The sequence below is a fragment of the Ranitomeya variabilis genome, chromosome 1 (assembly GCF_051348905.1).
Source record: "Ranitomeya variabilis isolate aRanVar5 chromosome 1, aRanVar5.hap1, whole genome shotgun sequence".
In the NCBI taxonomy this organism is placed as follows: Eukaryota; Metazoa; Chordata; class Amphibia; order Anura; family Dendrobatidae; genus Ranitomeya; species Ranitomeya variabilis.
This window is the reverse complement of record NC_135232.1, coordinates 506,631,120-506,652,844: the sequence shown is the minus strand read 5'-3', so window position 1 is coordinate 506,652,844 and position 21,725 is coordinate 506,631,120. Positions and strand designations below refer to the sequence as shown.

Sequence of the window (21,725 nt, the reverse complement as noted above, 5' to 3'; positions counted from 1 at the left end):
ACCGCTGCGTTTCCGCGCGTTTTTTTCTGCAGCATGTGCCCTGCGGATTGCGTTTCCCATAGGTTTACATTGTACTGTAAATGCATGGAAAACTGCTGCAGACCGACAGCGTCAAAACTGCTGCGGACCCACAGCAAAATCCGCAGCGTGTGCACATGCCCTTACAGTTCTAATGTTGCTAAATTATCATTACAACTACTACATATTGGGATATATGTATTCTGTGTTTCATCCGTGTATCACAAATCTCGATAGATTCTAATGACCAGGTCTGATGTGCAAAACTTATGAAAATAGGACATGCTCTGAGTTCTCTTCTGTACATAGTCATGTGAAATTGGCGTAATACGTTAGATTTGAGTGGAACTAAATTTCAGCTACAGCTGAAACCAGAAGTTTACATACACTATATAAAAAGACGCATATGCATGTTTTTCTCGATATCTGACATGAAATCAGAATAAACCTTTCCCATTTTAGGCCAATTAGGATTACCATAATTATTAATATTTGCCAAATGCCAGAATAATGAGAGAGCGAATGTTTAAGGCATTTTTATCACTTACTGCAATGTCAAAAGTTTACATACATTTCATTAGTATTTGGTACCTTTGCCCTTAAACTGAATTACTTGGGTCAAACATTTGGGATCTCCTTCCATAAGATTCTCACAATAGTTGGTTTTGGGCCCATTCCTCATGACAAAACTGGTGTAACTGTTCCAGGTTTGTTGATTGCCTTGCTCGCACCTGCCTTTTCAGCTTTGGCTATACATTTTCAATAGGATTGAGGTCAGGGCTTTGTGATGGCCACTCCAAAACACTGACTTTATCCTTAACCCCTTAACAACCGCCGATACGCCTTTTAACGGCGGCAGTTAAGGGTACTTAAACCACAGCACCGTTAATTAACGGGGCTGTGGAAAAAGTGAATAGCGGCCCCCAGAGTCGGATTTTCTCTGGGGTCTCGGTTACCGGGGGTAGCCGAGACCTCAGAGAACATGATTCGGGGGGTTTTTTTTACCGACCCCCGGGTTGCGATCGCCGGTAATTAACCGTTTACCGGCGGTCACAAAAAAAACCCCAAAGCGATTTCCCATTTAATTTCTCTGTTCTCCGATGTGATCACACATCAGATGACAGAGAAATGGGGTCCCTGATCGCCCCCTGATACTCACCTGTCTCCCCCGGTGCTCCTCGTGGCTCCCGATGGGCGCCACCATCTTGTTCCGGCCAAAAAATGGTGGGCGCATTGCGCCCACCGGCTGGCACCCGGAAGATCTGTGGGGTCTCGGCTGCCGGGGGTAGCCGAGACCCCAAAGAACATGATCGGGGTCGGTTTTTACCGACCCCTGTTTTGCGATCGCCGGTAATTGTTTACCGGCGACCCCCCCCCCCCCAAAGAAAAGTGATGTGTAATTCTCTGTCCTCTGATGTGATCGCACATCAGAGGACAGAGAAATAGGGGGATTTGGGGACCCTGTTATACTTACCGGTGTCCCTGGGTCCTCCTGCGTCCCCTCCTGCCCGCTGGCTTCTTCATCCAGGAAGAAAATGGCGGGCGCATGCGCAGTGCGCCCGCCATCATCTGCCGGCCGGCAGCTAGAGGAGTTAGGGCTAAAATTAGGGTTAGGGTTGGGGCTAAATTTAGGGTTAGGGTTGGGGCTAAATTTAGGGTTAGGGTTGGGGCTAAATTTAGTGTTAGGGTTGGGGCTAAATTTAGGGTTGGGGTAAAGTTAGGGTTAGAGTTGGGGCTAAAGTTAGGGTTAGTGTTGGGGCTAAAGTTAGGGCTAGGGTTGGGGATAAAGTTAGGGCTAGGGTTGCGGCTAAAGTTAGGGTTAGAGTTGGGATTAGGGTTAGGGTTTGGATTAGGGTTGACATTAGGGTTACGTTTGGGATTAGGGTTAAGGTTAGGGTTGGGATTAGGGTTAGGGGTGTATTGGGATTAGGGTTAGGGTTGAGATTAGGATTTGGGGTGTGTTGGATTTAGGGTTCTGATTAGGGTTATGGTTAGGGTTGGCATTAGGGTTGTTTTGGGGTTTGGGTTGTGATTATCGTTAGGGTTGTGATTAGGATTATGGATCGGGTTGGGATTAGGGTTAGGGGTGTGTTGGGGTTAGGGTTGGAGTTAGAATTGGGGGGCTTGCACTGTTTAGGTACATTAGGGGGTCTCCAAACGCCACAGCCAATTTTGCGCTCAAAAAGTCAAATGGTGCTCCCTCCCTTCTGAGCTCTGCCGTGCTCCCAAACAGTGGTTTACCCCCGCATATGTGGCATCAGCGTACTCGGGATAAATTGGACAACAACTTTTGGGGTCCAATTTCTCCTGTTATCCTTGTGAAAATAAAAACTTGGGGGCTAAAAAATCTTTTTTGTAGAAAAAAAAATATTTTTTATTTTCACAACTCTGCATTATAAACTTCTGTGATGCACTTGGGCATTCAAAGTTCTCACCACACATCTAGATAAGTTCCTTGGGGGGTCTAGTTTCCAAAATGGGGTCACGTGTGGGAGGTTTCTACTGTTTAGGTACATCGGGGGCTCTGCAAACACAACCTAACGCCCGCAGACCATTCTATCAAAGTCTGCATTCCAAAACGGCGCTCCTTCCCTTCCGAGCTCTGCCATGCGCCCAAACAGTGGTTTACCCCCACATATGGGGTATCAGCCTACTCAGCATAAATTGCACAATAAATTTTGGGGTCCAATTTCTCTTGTTACCCTTGTGAAAGTAAAAATTTGGGGGTGAAAGATCATTTTTGTGGAAATGGCTCTACATTATAAACTTCTGTGAAGCAGTTGGGGGTTCATAGTGCTCACCACACATCTAGATAAGCTCTTTGGGGGGTCTAGTTTCCAAAATGGGGTCACTTGTGGGGGGTTTCTACTGTTTAGGTACATCAGGAGCTCTGCAAATGCAACATGACGCCCGCAGACCACCCCATCAAAGTCTGCATTCCAAGCGGCGCTCCTTCCCTTCCGAGCCCCGATGGGTGCCCAAACAGTGCCCCCCCCCCACATATGGGGTATCAGCGTACTCAGGACAAACTGGTCAACAGATTTTGTGGTCCAATGTCTCCTGTTACCCTTGAGAAAATAAAAAATTGCAGGCTAAAATATCATTTTTGAGGGGAAAAAAAAGGATTTTTTATTTTCACGGCTCTACTTTATAAATTTCTGTGAAGCACTTGGGGGTTTAAAGTGCTCACCACAAATCTAGATAAGTTCCTTAAGGGGTCTAGTTTCCAAAATGGGGTCACTTGTGGGGGGGTTTCTACTGTTTAGGCACATCAGGGGCTCTCCAAACGTGACATGGCGTCCGATCTCAATTCCAGCCAATTCTACATTGAAAAAGTAAAACGGCACTCCTTCTCTTCCAAGCTCTGCGGTGCGCCCAAACAGTGGTTTACCCCCACATATGGGGTATCGACGTACTCAGGAGAAATTGCACAATAACTTTTGTGGTCTAATTTTTCCTGTTACCCTTGTCAAAATAAAAATTTGGGGGCAAAAAGATCATTTTTGTAGAAAAAATGCGATTTTTTTATTTTCACGGCTCTACTTTATAAACTTCCGTGAAGCACCTGGGGGTTTAAAGTGCTCACCACACATCTAGATAAGTTCCTTAAGGGGTCTAGGTTCCAAAATGGTGTCACTTGTGGAGCGTTTCCACTGTTTAGGCACATCAGGGGCTCTCCAAACGCGATATGGCGTCCGATCTCAATTCCAGCCAATTCTACATTGAAAAACTAAAACGGTGCTCCTTCACTTCCAAGCTCTGCGGTGCGCCCAAACAGTGGTTTACCCCCACATATGGGGTATCGGCGTACTCAGGAGAAATTGCACAACAACATTTATGGTTAAATTTCTGTTTTTACACTTGTGAAAATAAAAAAAAATGGTTCTGAAGTAAAATGTTTGCAAAAAAAAGTTAAATGTTCATTTTTTCCTTCCACATTGTTTCAGTTCCTGTGAAGCAAGTAAAGGGTTAATAAACTTCTTGAATGTGGTTTTGAGCACCTTGAGGGGTGCAGTTTTTAGAATGGTGTCACACTTGGTTATTTTCTATCATATAGATCCCTCAAAATGGCTTCAAATGTGATGTGGTCCCTTAAAAAAAATGGTGTTGTAAAAATTAGAAATTGCTGGTCAACTTTTAACCCTTATAACTCCCTAACAAAAAAATATTTTGTTTCCAAAATTGTGCTGATGTAAAGTAGACATGTGGGAAATGTTATTTATTAATTATTTTTTGTGACATATCTGTCTGATTTAAGGGCATAAAAATACAAATTTTGAAAATTGCTAAATTTTAAAAATTTTCGCCATATTTCAATTTTTTTTCATAAATAATCGCAAGTAATATCGAAGAAATGTTACCACTAACATGAAGTACAATATGTCACGTAAAAACAGTCTCAGAATCAGTAGGATCTGTTAAAGCGTTCCAGAGTTATAACCTCATAAAGTGACAGTGGTCAGAATTGTAAAAATTGGCTCGGTCATTAAGTACCAAATTGGCTCTGTCACTAAGGGGTTAAGCCACTTTGTTACCATTTTGGCAGTATGCTTGGGGTCTTTGTTAGTTTGGAAGACCCAGTTCCGCCCTAACTTCCTGGCTGATGTCTTGAGATGTTGCTTCAGTATTGCCACATAATCTTCTTTTCTTATGGTGCCAACTGTTTTGTGAAGTGCACCAAAACAACCCCAAACACATCACAGCTTCCAAACACATGACATCACCATGTGGGTGGTCCAGAATTGTTTAAAGCATAGTAATCTTAGTGTATGTAAATTTTTTACTTTACAGTAAGTATTAAATATACCTTAAAACATCTCTCTCTTATTATTCTGGCGCTTGTTAAATATTAACCTCTTTCTGACATCAAGTAAGATAGTACACCGATGTCGGACTCCCCCAGCGCTGGAGCCCACACCTTTCCGGGCATATGACAGCTGATATATGCATCTGACATGTGCCCGTAATAGATGTGGGTGGATCGCGATCCACCCGCAGCTGTTAGCTAGTTTAATGCTGCTGCTCTGACAGCAGCATTTAACTCGCACTTTCCGGAAGCGCTCTGGAAATCCCGCCCATCGGTGACCCCGTCACGTGACCGCGTGTCACCAATGGGTTGGCATAATAACCAGAAGTCTCCAGCAGACCTCTATGGTTGTCATAGCCAGATGGCTATGAGCTCTGAGCAGTGGTTGGCGCTCATAGCAAGTGAGCATTTCTGCATCATGCAGGCGATCTGATCGTCACCTGTATGTAGCAGAGCCGATCAGACAACTGCAGCTTCTAGTCTCCCATGGAGACTATTGAAGCAGGTAAAAAGTAAAAACAAAAATGTTTTTAAAAATATTTAAAAAATCTAAAAGTTCAAATCACCCTCTTTTTGCCCCATTCAAAATAAAAAAAATCAAATATACACATATTTGGTACCGCCGCATTCAGAATCGCCCGATCTATGAATATAAAAAAAATTAACCCTATTGTTAAATGGCATAATGAAAAAAAAAGTAAAAATACCAGAATTACGTTTTATTGGTCACCGCAACATTGCATTAAAATGCAATACAGGCTATCAAAAGACACCAAAATGGCATAATTAAAAACGTCAGCTCGACACGCAAAAAATAAGCCCTCACCCAACCCGAGATCACGAAAAATGGACACGCTACGGGTATTGGAAAAAGGCACAATTTTTTATTTTTTAGCAAAGTTAGGAATAAAAAAGAACCTAGATATATTTAGTGTCTATGAACTCGTAATGACCTAGAGAATCATAATGGTAGGTCAGTTTTAGCATCATGATCTCTGTCCCTACATCATGGTCCTCTTAGATGAGGCAGCAAACACCTGGTGACAGATTCCCTTTAATAATAATACAGGTGTGTAGCTGACATAATTAGCTTTCTCACCTACTGATAAAGAAAGTAAGTAGAGCTGGTTTGCCCAACTATGTAATTTAAATTAAGATCCTGTGTTTTAAGAAGAAATGCTTTATTAAGTTTGGCCTATTTTGCCTTTGATTTTTTTTTCTGAAACTTCTGCATTTTAGCACCAAACTCCAGATCCTTTTGCTGCCACTTTTCCAAGCTCAGGATTTTCTGAGGACCCATTTAAAAACAAGCTTGATATGCCAGCCCTGCCCCCCAAGAGAAGCGTCCCTCCACGGCCAAAGCCTCCAAGTGGTAAGTTTGTAAAGTTATGTGTACATATCTCATTTATTTTTGGAAGTATTTCTAAAATGATCTGTTGGCTATCTATATCCTGTTTGGAAAGGAAAACCTCATTATAGTGTGTGCCCTTAAGTTTTGAAGCCCAAGTGTCAAGAGGGCTAAGAAAACATTTTCTACAAGGTAAGATACGATGTTGCACATAGAACCTTTCAGCATTATGATATGACAATATTTGTTGGTCTCACACTTAATTGCTTAATGAACTATGACGTCCATTTTAAGCAAAGTATGAAGCCGGCTCAGGACCTGAGTCTGCTTCAGTACCGTCTGATGCTGGCTGGGTTACTTATTTGGCATTAACTCTAACTGCAGTGACCGACGCACGCTCTGATCGCTGTAGTTTAACTACTTTAAATGATGCTGTCATTCTTTGACAGCTCCAGTTAGTGTGCACTTTGATTTCTCCTGTTCCCCATATCTGTGATGTGGATGCAGAGAACCGATGGGTTACCATGGCAGGGCCTGCTGAACGCCACCATAAATGTCATCTTGGTCCTTGTTGGTTCCCTATAAGAGCTCCGCGATTTCGCTATATACTACAATGCTATTGTATTGCAATATACACTCACCGGCCACTTTATTAGGTACACCTGTCCAACTTCTTGTTAACACTTAATTTCTAATCAACCAATCACATGGCGGCAACTCAGTGCATTTAGGCATGTAGACATGGTCAAGACAATCTCCTGCAGTTCAAACCGAGCATCAGTATGGGGAAGAAAGGTGATTTGAGTGCCTTTGAACGTGGCATGGTTGTTGGTGCCAGAAGGGCTGGTCTGAGTATTTCAGAAACTGCTGATCTACTGGGATTTTCACGCACAACCATCTCTAGGGTTTACAGAGAATGGTCCGAAAAAGAAAAAAAATCCAGTGAGCGGCAGTTCTGTGGGCGGAAATGCCTTGTTGATGCCAGAGGTCAGAGGAGAATGGGCAGACTGGTTCGAGCTGATAGAAAGGCAACAGTGACTCAAATCGCCACCCGTTACAACCAAGGTAGGCCTAAGAGCATCTCTGAACGCACAGTGCGTCGAACTTTGAGGCAGATGGGCTACAGCAGCAGAAGACCACACCGGATACCACTCCTTTCAGCTAAGAACAGGAAACTGAGGCTACAATTTGTACAAGCTCATCGAAATTGGACAGTAGAAGATTGGAAAAACGTTGCTTGGTCTGATGAGTCTCGATTTCTGCTGCGACATTCGGATGGTAGGGTCAGAATTTGGCGTAAACAACATGAAAGCATGGATCCATCCTGCCTTGTATGGAGCATCTTTGGGATGTGCAGCCGACAAATCTGCGGCAACTGTGTGATGCCATCATGTCAATATGGACCAAAATCTCTGAGGAATGCTTCCAGCACCTTGTTGAATCTATGCCACGAAGAATTGAGGCAGTTCTGAAGGCAAAAGGGGGTCCAACCCGTTACTAGCATGGTGTACCTAATAAAGTGGCCGGTGAGTGTATATCATAAGCGATTGAACTATCACAAGTTTGTTCCCTAATGGACTGATAAAATAAAGTAAAAATGAAAAAGAAAAAAAAGCATGTTTAAAAAAAAAAAAAAGCTTAGGCGTTAATAAAGTTCTTCAGTGTGGTTTTGAGCGTCTTGAGGGTGCAGTTTTTAGAATGGTGGTACTTTTGAGCATTTTCTTTCCTATAGGCCCCTCAAAACTCGCTTGGTTTTGTAAATTTTGTTGGAAAAATTAGAAATTGTTGGTCACCTTTTAACTCTTCTAATTGCCTAGAAAAAAAAATTATGTTTAAAAAATTGTGCTAATATAAAGTAGACATGTGGGAAAAGTTTTTGACAAATTTCCTATTTTTCACAAATAAATGCAAGTTATATTGAAGAAATGTTACCACCATCATGAAGTACAATATGTCCCCAAATTTTTCTTTTTAGAATCCCGGCGATACGTTGAAGCATTCCAGAGTTACTACCTCATAGAGAGACACTGGTCAGAATGGTAAAACGTGACATGGTTTTGAAGGTGAAAACCGGCTCTGGGTGAAGGGGTTAACCCATTACTGGCATCCGCAGTACATGTACTGCACAAGTCAGGAGTGGTGCATGGAGCGGGCTCACGGTTCAGCTTGCCCCATACCTGGCAGGTAATGGCTGTATGTTTCAGCCAGGACCTATCTCTAACAGCTGCAGGTGGAGCAGAGCTCTTCCTGCGACTATTAACCTGTTAAATGCTGCTGTCAAACTCTAACAGCGGCATTAACAGCGTGCTTGTTTGGTGGCACATCATTATTTTCTCCAATTGTGGGGGGGGGGGGGGGTCTGTTGAAGATCTCTGTGCTTATCATTACAGAGCTACCTTGAAACACAGCCTGTGGCTGGGCTTTAACCCCTTCACTCCGAAGCCTCTTTTCACTTTCCTGACCAGGCCAATTTTTCGAATTTTTGACCAGTGTCACTTTATAATATCATAACTCTGGAAAGCTTCAACGGATCTCACTGTTTCTGAGATTGTTTTTTTTTTGTGACATATTGTACTTTATATGATAGTAGTAAAATTTCTTTGCTTTGGTATGACTTAAGTATATTTGTGAAAAAATATAAAAATTTTGCAGTTTTCAAACATTTACATTTTTATGTCCTTAAATCAGAGAGATATGTCGCACAAAACAGTTCGTAAACATTTTCTACTTTACATCAGCACAGTTTTTGAGACATCATTTTTTTTTGTTAAGGGTTAAAATTTAACCAGCGATTTTTATTTTTCCAACAAAATTTACAAAACCATTTTTTAGGGACCACCTCACATTAAAGTGAATAAGGAGAGTACCCAAAAGTGACACCATTCTAAAAACTGCATGTCACGGGGTCCTTCTCCGGTACCACACAATCAACAGAGCCAGCGAAGAGTGAACAATCCCAAGACCTTTATATAGGCAAAAATACGAAAGGTCCATATACGATCCACCACACAAAGGATAAAATAGTCCAGAACACGAATGCAGTTCGGTAACCGGATAAAAGTCCAACAATCCAGCAGACAGAGGATAGCATAGTACATATACTCTTCTTTCTCTCTGAGATGCTGTGAACACATCATCATTCCACACAGGACTAATCTATGTCTCACCTGCCTGATATTTTAAGTCTCCCTCCTCATTCACAGGTCAGGAGGGGGCAGGTCTCAGGGGCTCATTGTTTCAACAAGCTAGGTCAACATGTCATTAGCATATTTGCAAATAATACAATATTGTGAGGGCTGATATCAGATGGCAGCAACAGCCATTCATCACTATCAAATAACTCCTTCTACAAGAGAACACCATGAAAATAAGTAAAATAGAAATATACACAAAAGTAATACCCACATAGCATATCTCACCTTCACACTGCACCCCGCAAGGAGCTCAAAATTACATTAGTTTATTAACCCTTCAGGTGCTTTACAGGAATTAATGGAACGTGGAAGGAAAAAATGAACATTTAACTTTTTCTCACAAAAATTTTCCTTTAGACCTAATTTTTTTTTTTACTTTTGCAAGGTTGACAGGAGAAAACGGACCAAACAATTTGTTGTGCAATTTATCCTGAGCATTCCATTACCCTATATGTGGGGAAATCTACTATTTGGGCACAAGGCTGGGCTCGGAAGGGAAAGAGCGCCATTTCACTTTTCAAATGTAAAATATGCTGGCATTATTAGCAGATGCCATGTCATGTTTGGAGAGCCCCTGATGTGCCGAAACACTGGAAACCCCCCACAAGTGACACCATTTAGGAAACTAGACCCCTCAGGGAACTTATCTAGATGCCTTTTGAGCACCTTGAAACCCCAGGTGCATCACAGAATTTTATAACGTTGAGCCATGAAAATAAAAAAAATCACATTTTTCCCACAAAAATCTTTTTTAGCTCTAAACTTTATATTTTCATAAGGGTAACCGGAGAAATTGCACCATACATCTTGCTGCCGGGGGTTACCATGGAGACAATCAGCACAACGTGATCACTAGGGTTGAGCGAAACTGATCGGACAAACTCAAAAAATCGCCGACTTTCGGCAAAGTCGGGTTTCATGAAACCCGACCCGATCCTAGTGTGGGATCGGCCATGAGGTCGCCGATCTGCACGCAAAAGTCGCGTTTCATATGACGCAGAGTGTGGGCAGCGTGATGACATAGGTCTCTGTCCCCACCATCTTAGAGAAGGGCATGACAGTGACTGCGGCGTCACAGGGGCTATAAAGGGGCATGCACGCCGACCGCCATCTTACTTCTGCCGATCTTAGCATAGGGAGAGGTTGCTGCAGCTTCATCAGAAGAAGGGATATAGTTAGGGAGGGAAGATTAACCCCCAAACTGCTTGTGCTGTAGCGATTTCCACTGTCCAACACCACCTCTTTTTGCAGGGACAGTTGAGGCTATATTTTTGTGCATCAGCTCTGTAGCTTATTAGGCTGCCTTATAAGGCTCCCTGATAGCTGCATTGCTGTTTGCATGCTGCTGTGCAAACCAACTGCTTTTTTAAAAGCAAAAATCCTGTTGCTCCTTTCTGCACAGTTATCTTGTTTATTTGTCCACACTTTTGTGTGCAGCAGTCCTTTTTATTGCTGCCATACTTGTCCTGAGATCATTGTAGGGCGATTGAAATTGTACTACAGTCCTTGTATTTTTTCATATATCTTCCAGCCACTTTCTGCCACTTACATTGTGTTGTTTTATACACTGGGCCTGAGTTTTGGTTCAGTCTCCAAAAAAAAAAGTGAGATTCAAATTCTCACAAAGTGGATATACTTCAGTCCTGTTAGTTTGTCGTATATCAGCCAGCCACTTTCTGCCACTTACATTGTGTTGCTTTATGCACAGGGCCTGAGTTTTGGTTCAGTCTCCCCCCAAAAAAAGGGAGATTTAAATTCTCAACAAGTTTATATACACCTTCTACCTTGTTTTACAGTACCATATAACGGTTGTTATTTTGGTTAGATTTTCCAAAAAATGAGGAAGTCTAGTGGAAGAGCCCATGGGCGGTGGTTGCCAGCTGGTACTGATGGTGGTGGTGCATCTGGTGGTAGTGGCAAAAGCTCAATAGCACCTAAGGCTGGAGGTGTTGAGCCAGCGTCATCGTCTGGCTGCACAAGGCCTCGAAGGCTCCCTTATCTGGGAGTAGGAAAACAGCTTTTAAAGCCGGAGCAGCAGGAAAAAGTTTTCCCTAACTGTGTCTGCCACTCATTACAGTTTTCCTCCACTGAACAAAGCAATGCCGCCTGTTTAGTCCTGTTACCACATTTGAACTGCATTTAGCCTACTTTATTATTTGGGCCTATATCTGTGTTTCCTCCTCATCCTGCCCATTGCCCATCCACTGCTAGATGAGTCTGCTGGTACATTGACCCAGACCACTACATTCCCCTTGCACTCTACACAGCCAGAATCTGACCCTGCTGAAAGTCAGGTTCCCCTTCCCGCATACTATACCACCTTACACGGGGACAAAGAGGAAGGTGCAGATGAAAGTGCAGGTTTCTTCATCAGGTGGGGGGGAGCATACTCGTTGGCGACGTCACTGGCACAGGGCCCCTCATAGTACGCAAAAGTGTCTCTGCCAGTGGGAGGCGCCACCCGCCGTCAAACACACCGCCGTACTATGAGGGGCCCTGTGCCAGTGCCAACGAGTGCCCCCCCCCCCACTTGCTCAGGATCACAGCACTTGCAAAGTTGAAATACTTATCTCTCCCTGCTCCACCGCCGTGACGTATTCCGCGTTTCCTGGGCCCACGAAAATCTTGAGCCAGCCCTACCTCCCACAACTTTAGCCAAATGACCCCCAGTTTTCAATGCCTAACTATTATTATAAAGTAAATTAAGATTGACAAGCTTCAGTAATAAGAATTGATGTTTTTGGCATTAAAATGGGCACTGTAGGTGTTTTCCTGTCCTCCACTCACTGCCGACTTTGATTCCCCATTGACTTGCATTGGGTTTCGTGTTTCAGTCGGCCCCCGACTTTTCGCAATAATCAGCCTATTTCACCTGGCCCGACTTTTGACAAAGTCGGTTTTTGCGAAACCCGTCTCGATCCGAAAAAAGTAAGTCGCTCAACTCTAGTGATCACATCATGTTGTGCTGAAGGGAGCACACAGGGAGCCCACTCCCTGCACGATGCTCCTCGATGTCGCTTTCACTATTGACAGCTCCCCCAGATCAGTATATGTACGTCGCATGTCGGGAAGGGGTTAAAGGAGCCTGATTTTTACTCTTTGCAGCAATACTGTGGATTTGCCAGTACAATTGATCAGACAATCGCAGGTTCAGAACCACCAAGGGGACTAATCGAGACAGTGAAAAAATAGAAAAAAAATATTAACTATAAGGCTATGCGCACAAGTTGGAGAATTGCCGCTGAAATTTCCGTGGCAATTCTGCAACTCCCTGCCACGGGTATAATGCATGCGGAATTGGCATGCGTTTTCCCACTAAACACTAGCGTTTTGCAAGCGTAATTAGCTTGCAGAATGCTAGCTTTTTCCAAGCGATCTGTAGCATCACTTGGAAAACTGATTGACAGGTTGGTTACACTTGTCAAACAGTGTTTGACAAGTGTGACCATCTTTTTACTATTGATGCTGCCTATGCAGTATCAATAGTAAAAAGATATAATGTTAAAAAAAAAAAAATCATGATATTCTTACCTTCCGGTGGCCCCTGCAGCCTTCCCGCTCCTCGCGATGCTCCCGTTCCCAGTAATGCCTCGCGGCAACTTATACATTGTATGGTAAAATGAATGGTGTCAATGAAAAGTTAATCTCGTCCCACAAAAATAAAACAAGCTCTCATATGTTTGAGTGGACAGAAAAATAAAAAATGTATGGCTCTTATGAAAGAGGAGGAAAAAATGGGGAAAAAAATTGCCCATATCAGGAAGGAGCTAATCATCAGGTTAGAAATACATGATTTGGGGGTTCAGCTTATTAATTAAGATTTTAAAGTTGTCTAAAATGTTATAAAATAAGTCAACCATGCACACACATCAATTCACATTGCCAATATACACAATTAAGCTTCCCAAGTCTGGATTTGCGCTACAATTTTGAAGCCAGATTTTAAAAATTTTAATTCACAAACAGAAACAAATACTTCATAGCCCAGATTCATCATTCGCAAGTCCCTTTTCTTTTACGTCTTGTGGTATTATTTGTTATTTTGTGCTCACCATAGTCTTGACATAATCACTGCAGCCAAAACTCTGACACCGGAGCATTGGCTTGGATCCAGCACTGGACCGATGAAGGGGGAGTACTGTCTTTATTGTTTTGTGTACTACTATATGATCAGTTGGGGTCCACTTTTCTAAATGAGAAAAAAAACCTTTATTGGAATCGTTGATGTATTATGATGCTGCAATGTTTGGTTAGCAGATTTTATTTAACCCCTTAATCCCATATGACGTACTATACCGTCAAGGTGACCTGGGACTTAATTCCCAGTGACGGGATAGTACGTCATATGCGATCGGCCGTGCTCACGGGGGGAGCGCGGCCGGGTGTCAGCTGACTATCGCAATCGACTATCGCATCTATTGACCAACATAAAAATTCACCTCAGTTTGAATCAACAATGAAAATAATAAAGGATAATGTTGGTTCACTAGAAACTGAAATTATGGATCGAAAGAAGCGTAAATTCGAGAGGGATCTTAAAGACTATGCCTCAGATAAAGTTTATGAATGGGGCCAGTGGGATAAAGTGTACAAATCCCCGAGATCCATTCTAAAAACCGGCTCAGCCCATAAAAAAACGATCAATAAACCGCAGGTTGGATTTTTTTCATTGGATGCGGAGTCTTCAGATGCGAATGCCAGTACGTCAGATGTATCTGTGGAGAGCAATACGTGGGAAATTAGGAGAAAGGTGTACAGACCGCCAAAAAACGGAAAAGACGGGGCGGGAGAAAACATAAAAAATCTCCCAAGAATGTCAACCAGATACAAGGGCAAACAGAAGAAATAACCAAATGTAATGTGGTCAATTTATCATCGCAGGAGTTAACAAATGATCAATTGGATGTATTGTCCTTGGGACTGAATTTTGTACCGGATACAGAATTCAATTTGTTTATGACTATCTTGGATGTGAACAAGTTTATTCGGAATCTCACTATAAAGAAACATTTTGCAAACAGTGAAGAAGAACCAATTTTGGGCCTCGGGAGACAGGAAGATAATGAATTCGTTAACATGGATTTCAAGGAGCAATTAGCGCTCCTTTGTCTACAGGATCTGTCTGCACAAGGTGCGGCAGGTGGTTTGCGGGATAATCAGTCGGTGTCTTTCAGTACTAAAAATCCTTACTTCTACCCTATACAATCTAGGGTGGAATGTATGGATAAATTTCAAGAGATGATAGAAAAATGTCTAAAAATCTTAAAGGACAAAAAAATAAGAACAAGGAATAAGAGAAATCACAATAATTTGACACAAAAACAGAGAAAAGCCCTCAGAGAGTTAAAGGATATGAAAGATATCATTTTTAAAAAAAGTGATAAGGGGGGCATGATAGTGATCATGAATAAAAAGGACTATAGAGATAAAATGTCAGAACTATTGATGGATAATAAGACATATGGAAAATTGAAGGGAAATCCCTCTAAGGAGTATAATAAAGAAATTTATATCATGATTAATGAAGGATCAAGTTTGGGAGTCCTTAATAAAAAGCAGGCTGAATATCTGTATGTGCCTTATCCCAAAATGCCCATATTATACGGACTACCAAAAGTGCATAAGGGGGTGGGTTTACCGGCAATGAGACCCATTGTGTCAGGTATTGGTTCCATGAATGAACATTTATGCGAATGGGTAGATTCCATCTTACAACCACTCGTGACTAAATTGCCAGGATACATAAAAGACTCAAGGGAGGTTTTAAAAACTTTCTCAAAGAAAATATGGTGGAGTGGTTATTCATGGCTATGTTGCGATGTGGTGTCACTTTACACCTGTATACCGCATACCTTAGCCATGGAAGCATTACAGTTCCATCTGGAAAATCATAGTTCATGCACACAAGATCTCATAAATTTTGTTTTACAGGTCACTTTTTTTCTTCTCAAACATAATATTTTTTCCTTTGATAATGTAATATACGAACAAAAAACAGGTGTTCCGATGGGGGCTAAATATTCCCCCTCATTGGCTAATTTAACGATGGCTTACTGGGAGTATAAATATATCTATTGCACTGAAAATCCATTTTGTGAGTCTTTGGTCTGGTACGGCAGATACATAGATGATACCCTAATTATCTGGGGGGGGTGATGTGTCTGCCGTGCCAGATTTCATTGAATACATTAATGCCAATGATTACGGGATTAAATTCACCCATAAATGGGATCGTAATGAAATATCATTTTTGGATCTGGTCCTCATGGGGTTTGAGAATAAAGTCATTAACCCCTTAACGACCGCCGATACGCCTTTTAACGGCGGCCGCTAAGGGTACTTAATCCACAGCGCCGTTAATTAACGGCGCTGTGGAAAAAGTGAATAGCGCCCCCCAGAGTCGGATTTTCTCTGGGGTCTCAGTTGCCGAGGGTAGCCGAGACCCCAGAGAACATGATTCGGGGGGTTATTACCGACCCCCGAGTTGCGATCGCCGGTAATTAACCGTTTACCGGCGGTCGCAACAAAAAACAAACAAACGCGATTTGCCGTTTAATTTCTCTGTCCTCCGATGTGATCGCACATCGGAGGACAGAGAAATGTGGTCCCCGATGGCCCCCAATAGCCCCCCAATACTCACCTACCTCCCCGGTGCTCCTCGTGTCTCCCCATGGGCGCCGCCATCTTTTTTCCGGGAAAAAATGGCGGGTGCACGCGCAGTACGCCCGCCGCCCGGCACCCGGATGTTCTTTGGGGTCTCGGCTGCCGGGGGTAGCCGAGACCCCAAAGAACATGATCGGGGTCGGTTTGCACCGACCCCTGCTTTGCGATCGCCGGTAATTAACAGTTTACCGGCGACCGCAAAAAAAAAAAAAAAAAAAGCGATCAGTTATTTCTCTGTCCTCTGATGTGATCGCACATCAGAGGACAGAGAAATAGGGGGATTCGGGGACCCTATCATACTCACCCGGGGTCCCTGGGTCCTCTTCTGTCTTCTCCTGCCAGCCGGCTTTTTCATCATGGCGGGCGCATGCGCAGTGCGCCCGCCATCTGCTGCCATCTGCCGGCCGGCAGGAGAAGACAAGTTGGGGCTAAAATTAGGGTTAGGGTTAGAGTTAGAGTTAGGGTTAGGGTTAGAGTTAGGGTTAGGGTTAGAGTTAGGGTTAGAGTTAGGGTTAGGGTTGGGGCTAAATTTAGGGTTAGGGCTAGGGTTAGGGTTAGGCTACTTTCACACTTTCGTTTTTTGGCTTCCGTCGCAATGCGTCGTTGGAGAAAAAACGCATCCTGCAAAAGTGCTTGCAGGATGCGTTCTTTCTCCATTGGCTTGCATTAGCGACGCATTGCGACGGATTGCCACATGTCGCATCTGTCGTGCGACGGATGCATCGTGCTTCGGCGGACCGTCGACACAAAAAAAACTACATGTAACTTTTTTGTGCGACGTGTCCGCCATTTCCGACCGCGCATGCGTGGCCGGAACTCCGCCCCCGCCTCCCCGCACCTCACAATGGGGCAGCGGATGCGTTGAAAAAACAGCATCCGCTGCACCCGTTGTGCGGCGCTTACAACGCTAGCGTCGGTACGTCGGCCCGACACACTGCGATGGGCCGAGTATGACGCTAGTGTGAAAGTAGCCTTAGGCTTCTTTCACACTTGCGTCGGTACGGGGCGGTCGCAATGCGTCGGCCCGATGTACCGACGCACGTTGTGAAAATTGTGCACAACGTGGGCAGCGGATGCAGTTTTTCAACGCATCCGCTGCCCAGTCTATGTCCTGGGGAGGAGGGGGCAGAGTTACAGCCACGCATCCGCGGAAATGGCGGACGCGACGTACAAAAAAAAGGTTACATTAAACTTTTTTTGTGACGACGGGGGCTAAAGTTATGGTTAGGGTTGGGGCTAAAGTTAGGGTTGGGGCTAAAGTTATGGTTAGAGTTGGGATTAGGGTTAGGGTTTGGATTAGGGTTGGGATTAGTGTTACGTTTGGGATTAGGGTTGGGATTAGGGTTAGGGTTGGGATTAGGGTTAGGGGTGTGTTGGATTTAGGGTTTTGATTAGGGTTATGGTTAGGGTTGAGATTAGGGCTGTTTTGGGGTTAGGGTTGTGATTATCGTTAGGGTTGTGATTAGGATTATAGATCGGGTTGAGATTAGGGTTAGGGGTGTGTTGGGGTTAGGGTTGGAGTTAGAATTTGGGGGTTTCCACTGTTTAGGTACATCAGGGGGTCTCCAAACACGACAGCCAATTTTGCGCTAAAAAAGTCAAATGGTACTCCCTCCCTTCTGAGCTCTGCCGTGCGCCCAAACAGTGGTTTACCCCCACATATGGGGCATCAGCGTACTCGGGATAAATTGGACAACAACTTTTGGGGTCCAATTTCTCCTGTTACCCTTGTGAAAATAAAAACTTGGGGGCTAAAAATCTTTTTTGTTGGAAAAAAATATATTTTATTTTCACTACTCTGCATTATAAATTTCTGTGAAGCACTTGAGCTTTCAAAGTTCTCACCACATATCTAGATAAGTTCCTTAGGGGGTCTAGTTTCCAAAATTTGGTCACTTGTGGGGGTTTCTACTGTTTAGGTACATTAGGGGTCTGCAAACGCAACATAACGCCCGCAGACAATTCTATCAAAGTCTGCATTCCAAAATGGCGCTCCTTCCCTTCCGAGCTCTGCCGTGCGCCCAAACAGTGGTTTACCCCCACATATGGGGTACCAGCATACTCAGGACAAATTGGACAACAACTTTTGGGGTCCAATTTCTCTTGTTACCCTTGTGAAAATAAAAATTTGGGGGCTAAAAAAATATTTTTTGTGGGAAAAAAAATATTTTTTATTTTCACTACTCTGCATTATAAACTTCTGTGAAGCACTTGGGCATTCAAAGTTCTCACCACATATCTAGATAAGTTCCTTGGGGGGTCTATTTTCCAAAATGGGGTCACTTGTTGGGGGTTTCTACTGTTTAGGTACATTAGGGGTCTGCAAACGCAACATAACGCCCGCAGACAATTCTATCAAAGTCTGCATTCCAAAATGGCGCTCCTTCCCTTCCGAGCTCTGCCGTGCGCCCAAACAGTGGTTTACCCCCACATATGGGGTACCAGCATACTCAGGACAAATTGGACAACAACTTTTGGGGTCCAATTTCTCTTGTTACCCTTGTGAAAATAAAAATTTGGGGGCTAAAAAAATCTCTTTTGTGGGAAAAAAAATATTTTTTATTTTCACTACTCTGCATTATAAACTTCTGTGAAGCACTTGGGCATTCAAAGTTCTCACCACATATCTAGATAAGTTCCTTGGGGGGTCTATTTTCCAAAATGGGGTCACTTGTTGGGGGTTTCTACTGTTTAGGTACATTAGGGGTCTGCAAAGGCAACATAACGCCCGCAGACAATTCTATCAAAGTCTGCATTCCAAAATGGCACCCCTTCCGAGCTCTGCCATGCGCCCAAACAGTGGTTTACCCCCACATATGGGGTACCAGCATACTCAGGACAAATTGGACAACAACTTTTGGGGTCCAATTTCTCTTGTTACCCTTGTGAAAATAAAAACTTGGGGGCTAAAAAATCTTTATTGTTAAAAAATATATATTTTTTATTTTCACGACTCTGCATTATAAACTTCTGTGATGCACTTGGGCATTCAAAGTTCTCACTACACATCTAGATAAGTTCCATGGGGGGTCTAGTTTCCAAAATGGTGTCACTTTTGGGGGGTTTCTGCTGTTTAGGCACATCAGGGGCTCTCCAAACGCGACATGGCATCCGATCTCAATTCCAGCCAATTCTGCATTGAAAAAGTCAAACGGTGCTCCTTCACTTCCAAGCTCTGCGGTGCGCCCAAACAGTGGTTTACCTCCACATATGGGGTATCGACGTACTCAGGAGAAATTGCACAACAACTTTTGTGGTCTAATTTCTCCTGTTACCCTTGTGAAAATAAGAATTTGTGGGCGAAAAAATCATTTTTGTGAAAACAAATGCGATTTTTTATTTTCACGGCTCTACGTTATAAACTTCTGTGAAGCACTTGGGGGTTCAAAGTGCTCACCACACATCTAGATAAGTTCCTTGGGGGGTCTAGTTTCCAAAAGGGTGTCACTTGTGGGGGGTTTCCACTGTTTAGGCACATTAGGGGCTCTCCAAACGCGACATGGCGTCCGATCTCAATTCCAGCCAATTCTGCATTGAAACAGTCAAACGGTGCTCCTTCACTTCCAAGCTCTGCGGTGCGCCCAAACAGTGGTTTACCTCCACATATGGGGTATCGGCGTACTCAGGAAAAATTGCACAACAAAATTTGTGGTTAAATTTCTGTTTTTACACTTGTGAAAATTAAAAAAAATGGTTCTGAAGTAAAATGTTTGCAAAAAAAAGTAAAATGTTCATTTTTTTCTTCCACATTGTTTTAGTTCCTGTGAAGTACGTAAAGGGTTAATAAACTTCTTGAATGTGGTTTTGAGCAGCTTGAGGGGTGCAGTTTTTAGAATGGTGTCACACTTGGTTATTTTCTATCATATAGACCCCTCAAAATCACTTCAAAGGTGATGTGGTCCCTAAAAAAAACATGGTGTTGTAAAAATGAGAAATTGCTGGTCAACTTTTAACCCTTATAACTCCCTAACAAAAAAAAAAATTGTTTCCAAAATTGTGCTGATGTAAAGTAGACATGTGAGAAATGTTATTTATTAACTATTTTTTGTGACATATCTCTCTGATTTAAGGGCATAAAAATACAAAGTTTGAAAATTGCAAAATTTTAAAAATTTTCGCCATATTTCCATTTTTTTCATAAATAATCGCAAGTAATATCGAAGAAATGTTACCACTAACTTGAAGTACAACATGTCACGAAAAAACAATCTCAGAATCAGCGGGATCCGATAAAGCGTTCCAGAGTTATAACCTCATAAAGTGACACTGGTCAGAATTGTAAAAATTGGCTCGGTCATTAAGTACCAAATTGGCTCTGTCACTAAGGGGTTAAGAGTAAAACGCATGTTAAACCCCTGAGTGGGAACACTGTTTTGCATGCAAAAAGCAGTCACCCAAGACACACTACAAAATCTCCCAGTGGGAGAGTATACAAGACTCAAAAGAAATTGTAGTGAGAAAGAAACAAGGGTTAATGAATTCAACTGTTTAAAAGCCGGGCTAAAAGAAAGAGAATATCCTAATTGGACTCTGGAGAGAGCACGGAAAATAGTTGGTAATAAATCAAGGGATAGTCTTTTAATGTCAGATCTGGAAAATAAAAGAAAAAAAGAGGGGAGAAGAAAAAAGCCATATGTTTGCTTCCAATTTAGTACTCAATTTAATGAAATCAAAAAGATAATACAAAACAGGTTACCTATTTTACAAGAAGACAACATGCTTTCGGAAATCTTGAAAGATGGGCTTAATGTGGTGGCAAGAAGAGCGCCAACTATTGGCAGCTCTCTGTCTCCCAGCTTTTTTCCATCCCAGTCAGTCTCCAGAACTTGGCTTGAATGCAGGGGCTTTTTTAAGTGTGGCGTTACCGCCTGCAGTACTTGTCGCAATGCGCTAACAAAAAATATTTTTCAGAATAAAGAAAAAACCAAAACATATCACATCAAAGAATTTATCAATTGTCACACAAATAATGTGGTTTATAAAATCGATTGTACTATTTGCAGTGTGTCCTATATAGGGTGCACCACAAGAAAGTTAAAAACAAGAATAGCAGAACACGTAAGAGATTTAACTAATAATAATGCCACAAATAGAAACATATCAGCTGTTGCCAAGCATTTTCTCACATGTCATACGGGAGATGTATCCATGATGACTATTCAGGGCATAGAAAAAGTCAGTTTACCACAGCGGGGGGGAAGGGGGGGGGGGAGACGTCAGAAGACGACTTCTCATAAGGGAAGCCTTCTGGGTGTACAATTTACAAACGAGATACCCCGGTGGCCTTAATAGAAAAAATGAAATTATGTACCATTACTGCTAGCCCCCAATTGTATTAATTGTATGTTTTTTTTAGGTTGTATATATATATTATATTCTATGTAATTTTCAGTTGTTTTAAATACATTTAGATGCCACCTGTATATTAATGGCGGGGTTTTCTTACCTGCAGGACCTTCGGTAATAGTCATGTGACCCAAATCATTCATAACATTGGTCCATTAGCACGATATAAGAATTACCACATTTCCTGAAAGACCATGCATTTATTAAGATCGGGAGCGATCGAAACTCGTCGCATGTGCTCGGCACCTAGGCATTTGTATACAGGCAAGGATTCACAATGTTAAGAAGATTTTAAACGAATACAATAAAGAATTATAATTTTATGGAGCTGGAGCGCTTCCCTTCCTTT

The 21,725-nt window shown here is 42.7% G+C and overlaps 2 protein-coding genes across 9 annotated transcripts in view; one reads left to right on the top strand and one right to left on the bottom strand.

The window, feature by feature from the left end:
- EPS15L1 (epidermal growth factor receptor pathway substrate 15 like 1) overlaps window positions 1-21,725 on the top strand; it is a 323,253-nt gene that overhangs the window by 223,374 nt on the left and 78,154 nt on the right. For all 8 annotated transcript variants that reach the window (XM_077252909.1, XM_077252893.1, XM_077252875.1 and 5 more), the window contains one exon: window positions 6,065-6,197. In XM_077252909.1, coding sequence (XP_077109024.1) covers window positions 6,065-6,197 — 133 coding nt within the window. The remainder of the gene's footprint in view (window positions 1-6,064; window positions 6,198-21,725) is intronic.
- The window catches only part of C1H19orf44 (chromosome 1 C19orf44 homolog), a 497,340-nt gene that overhangs the window by 470,887 nt on the left and 4,728 nt on the right, over window positions 1-21,725 (bottom strand). The window lies entirely within an intron of this gene.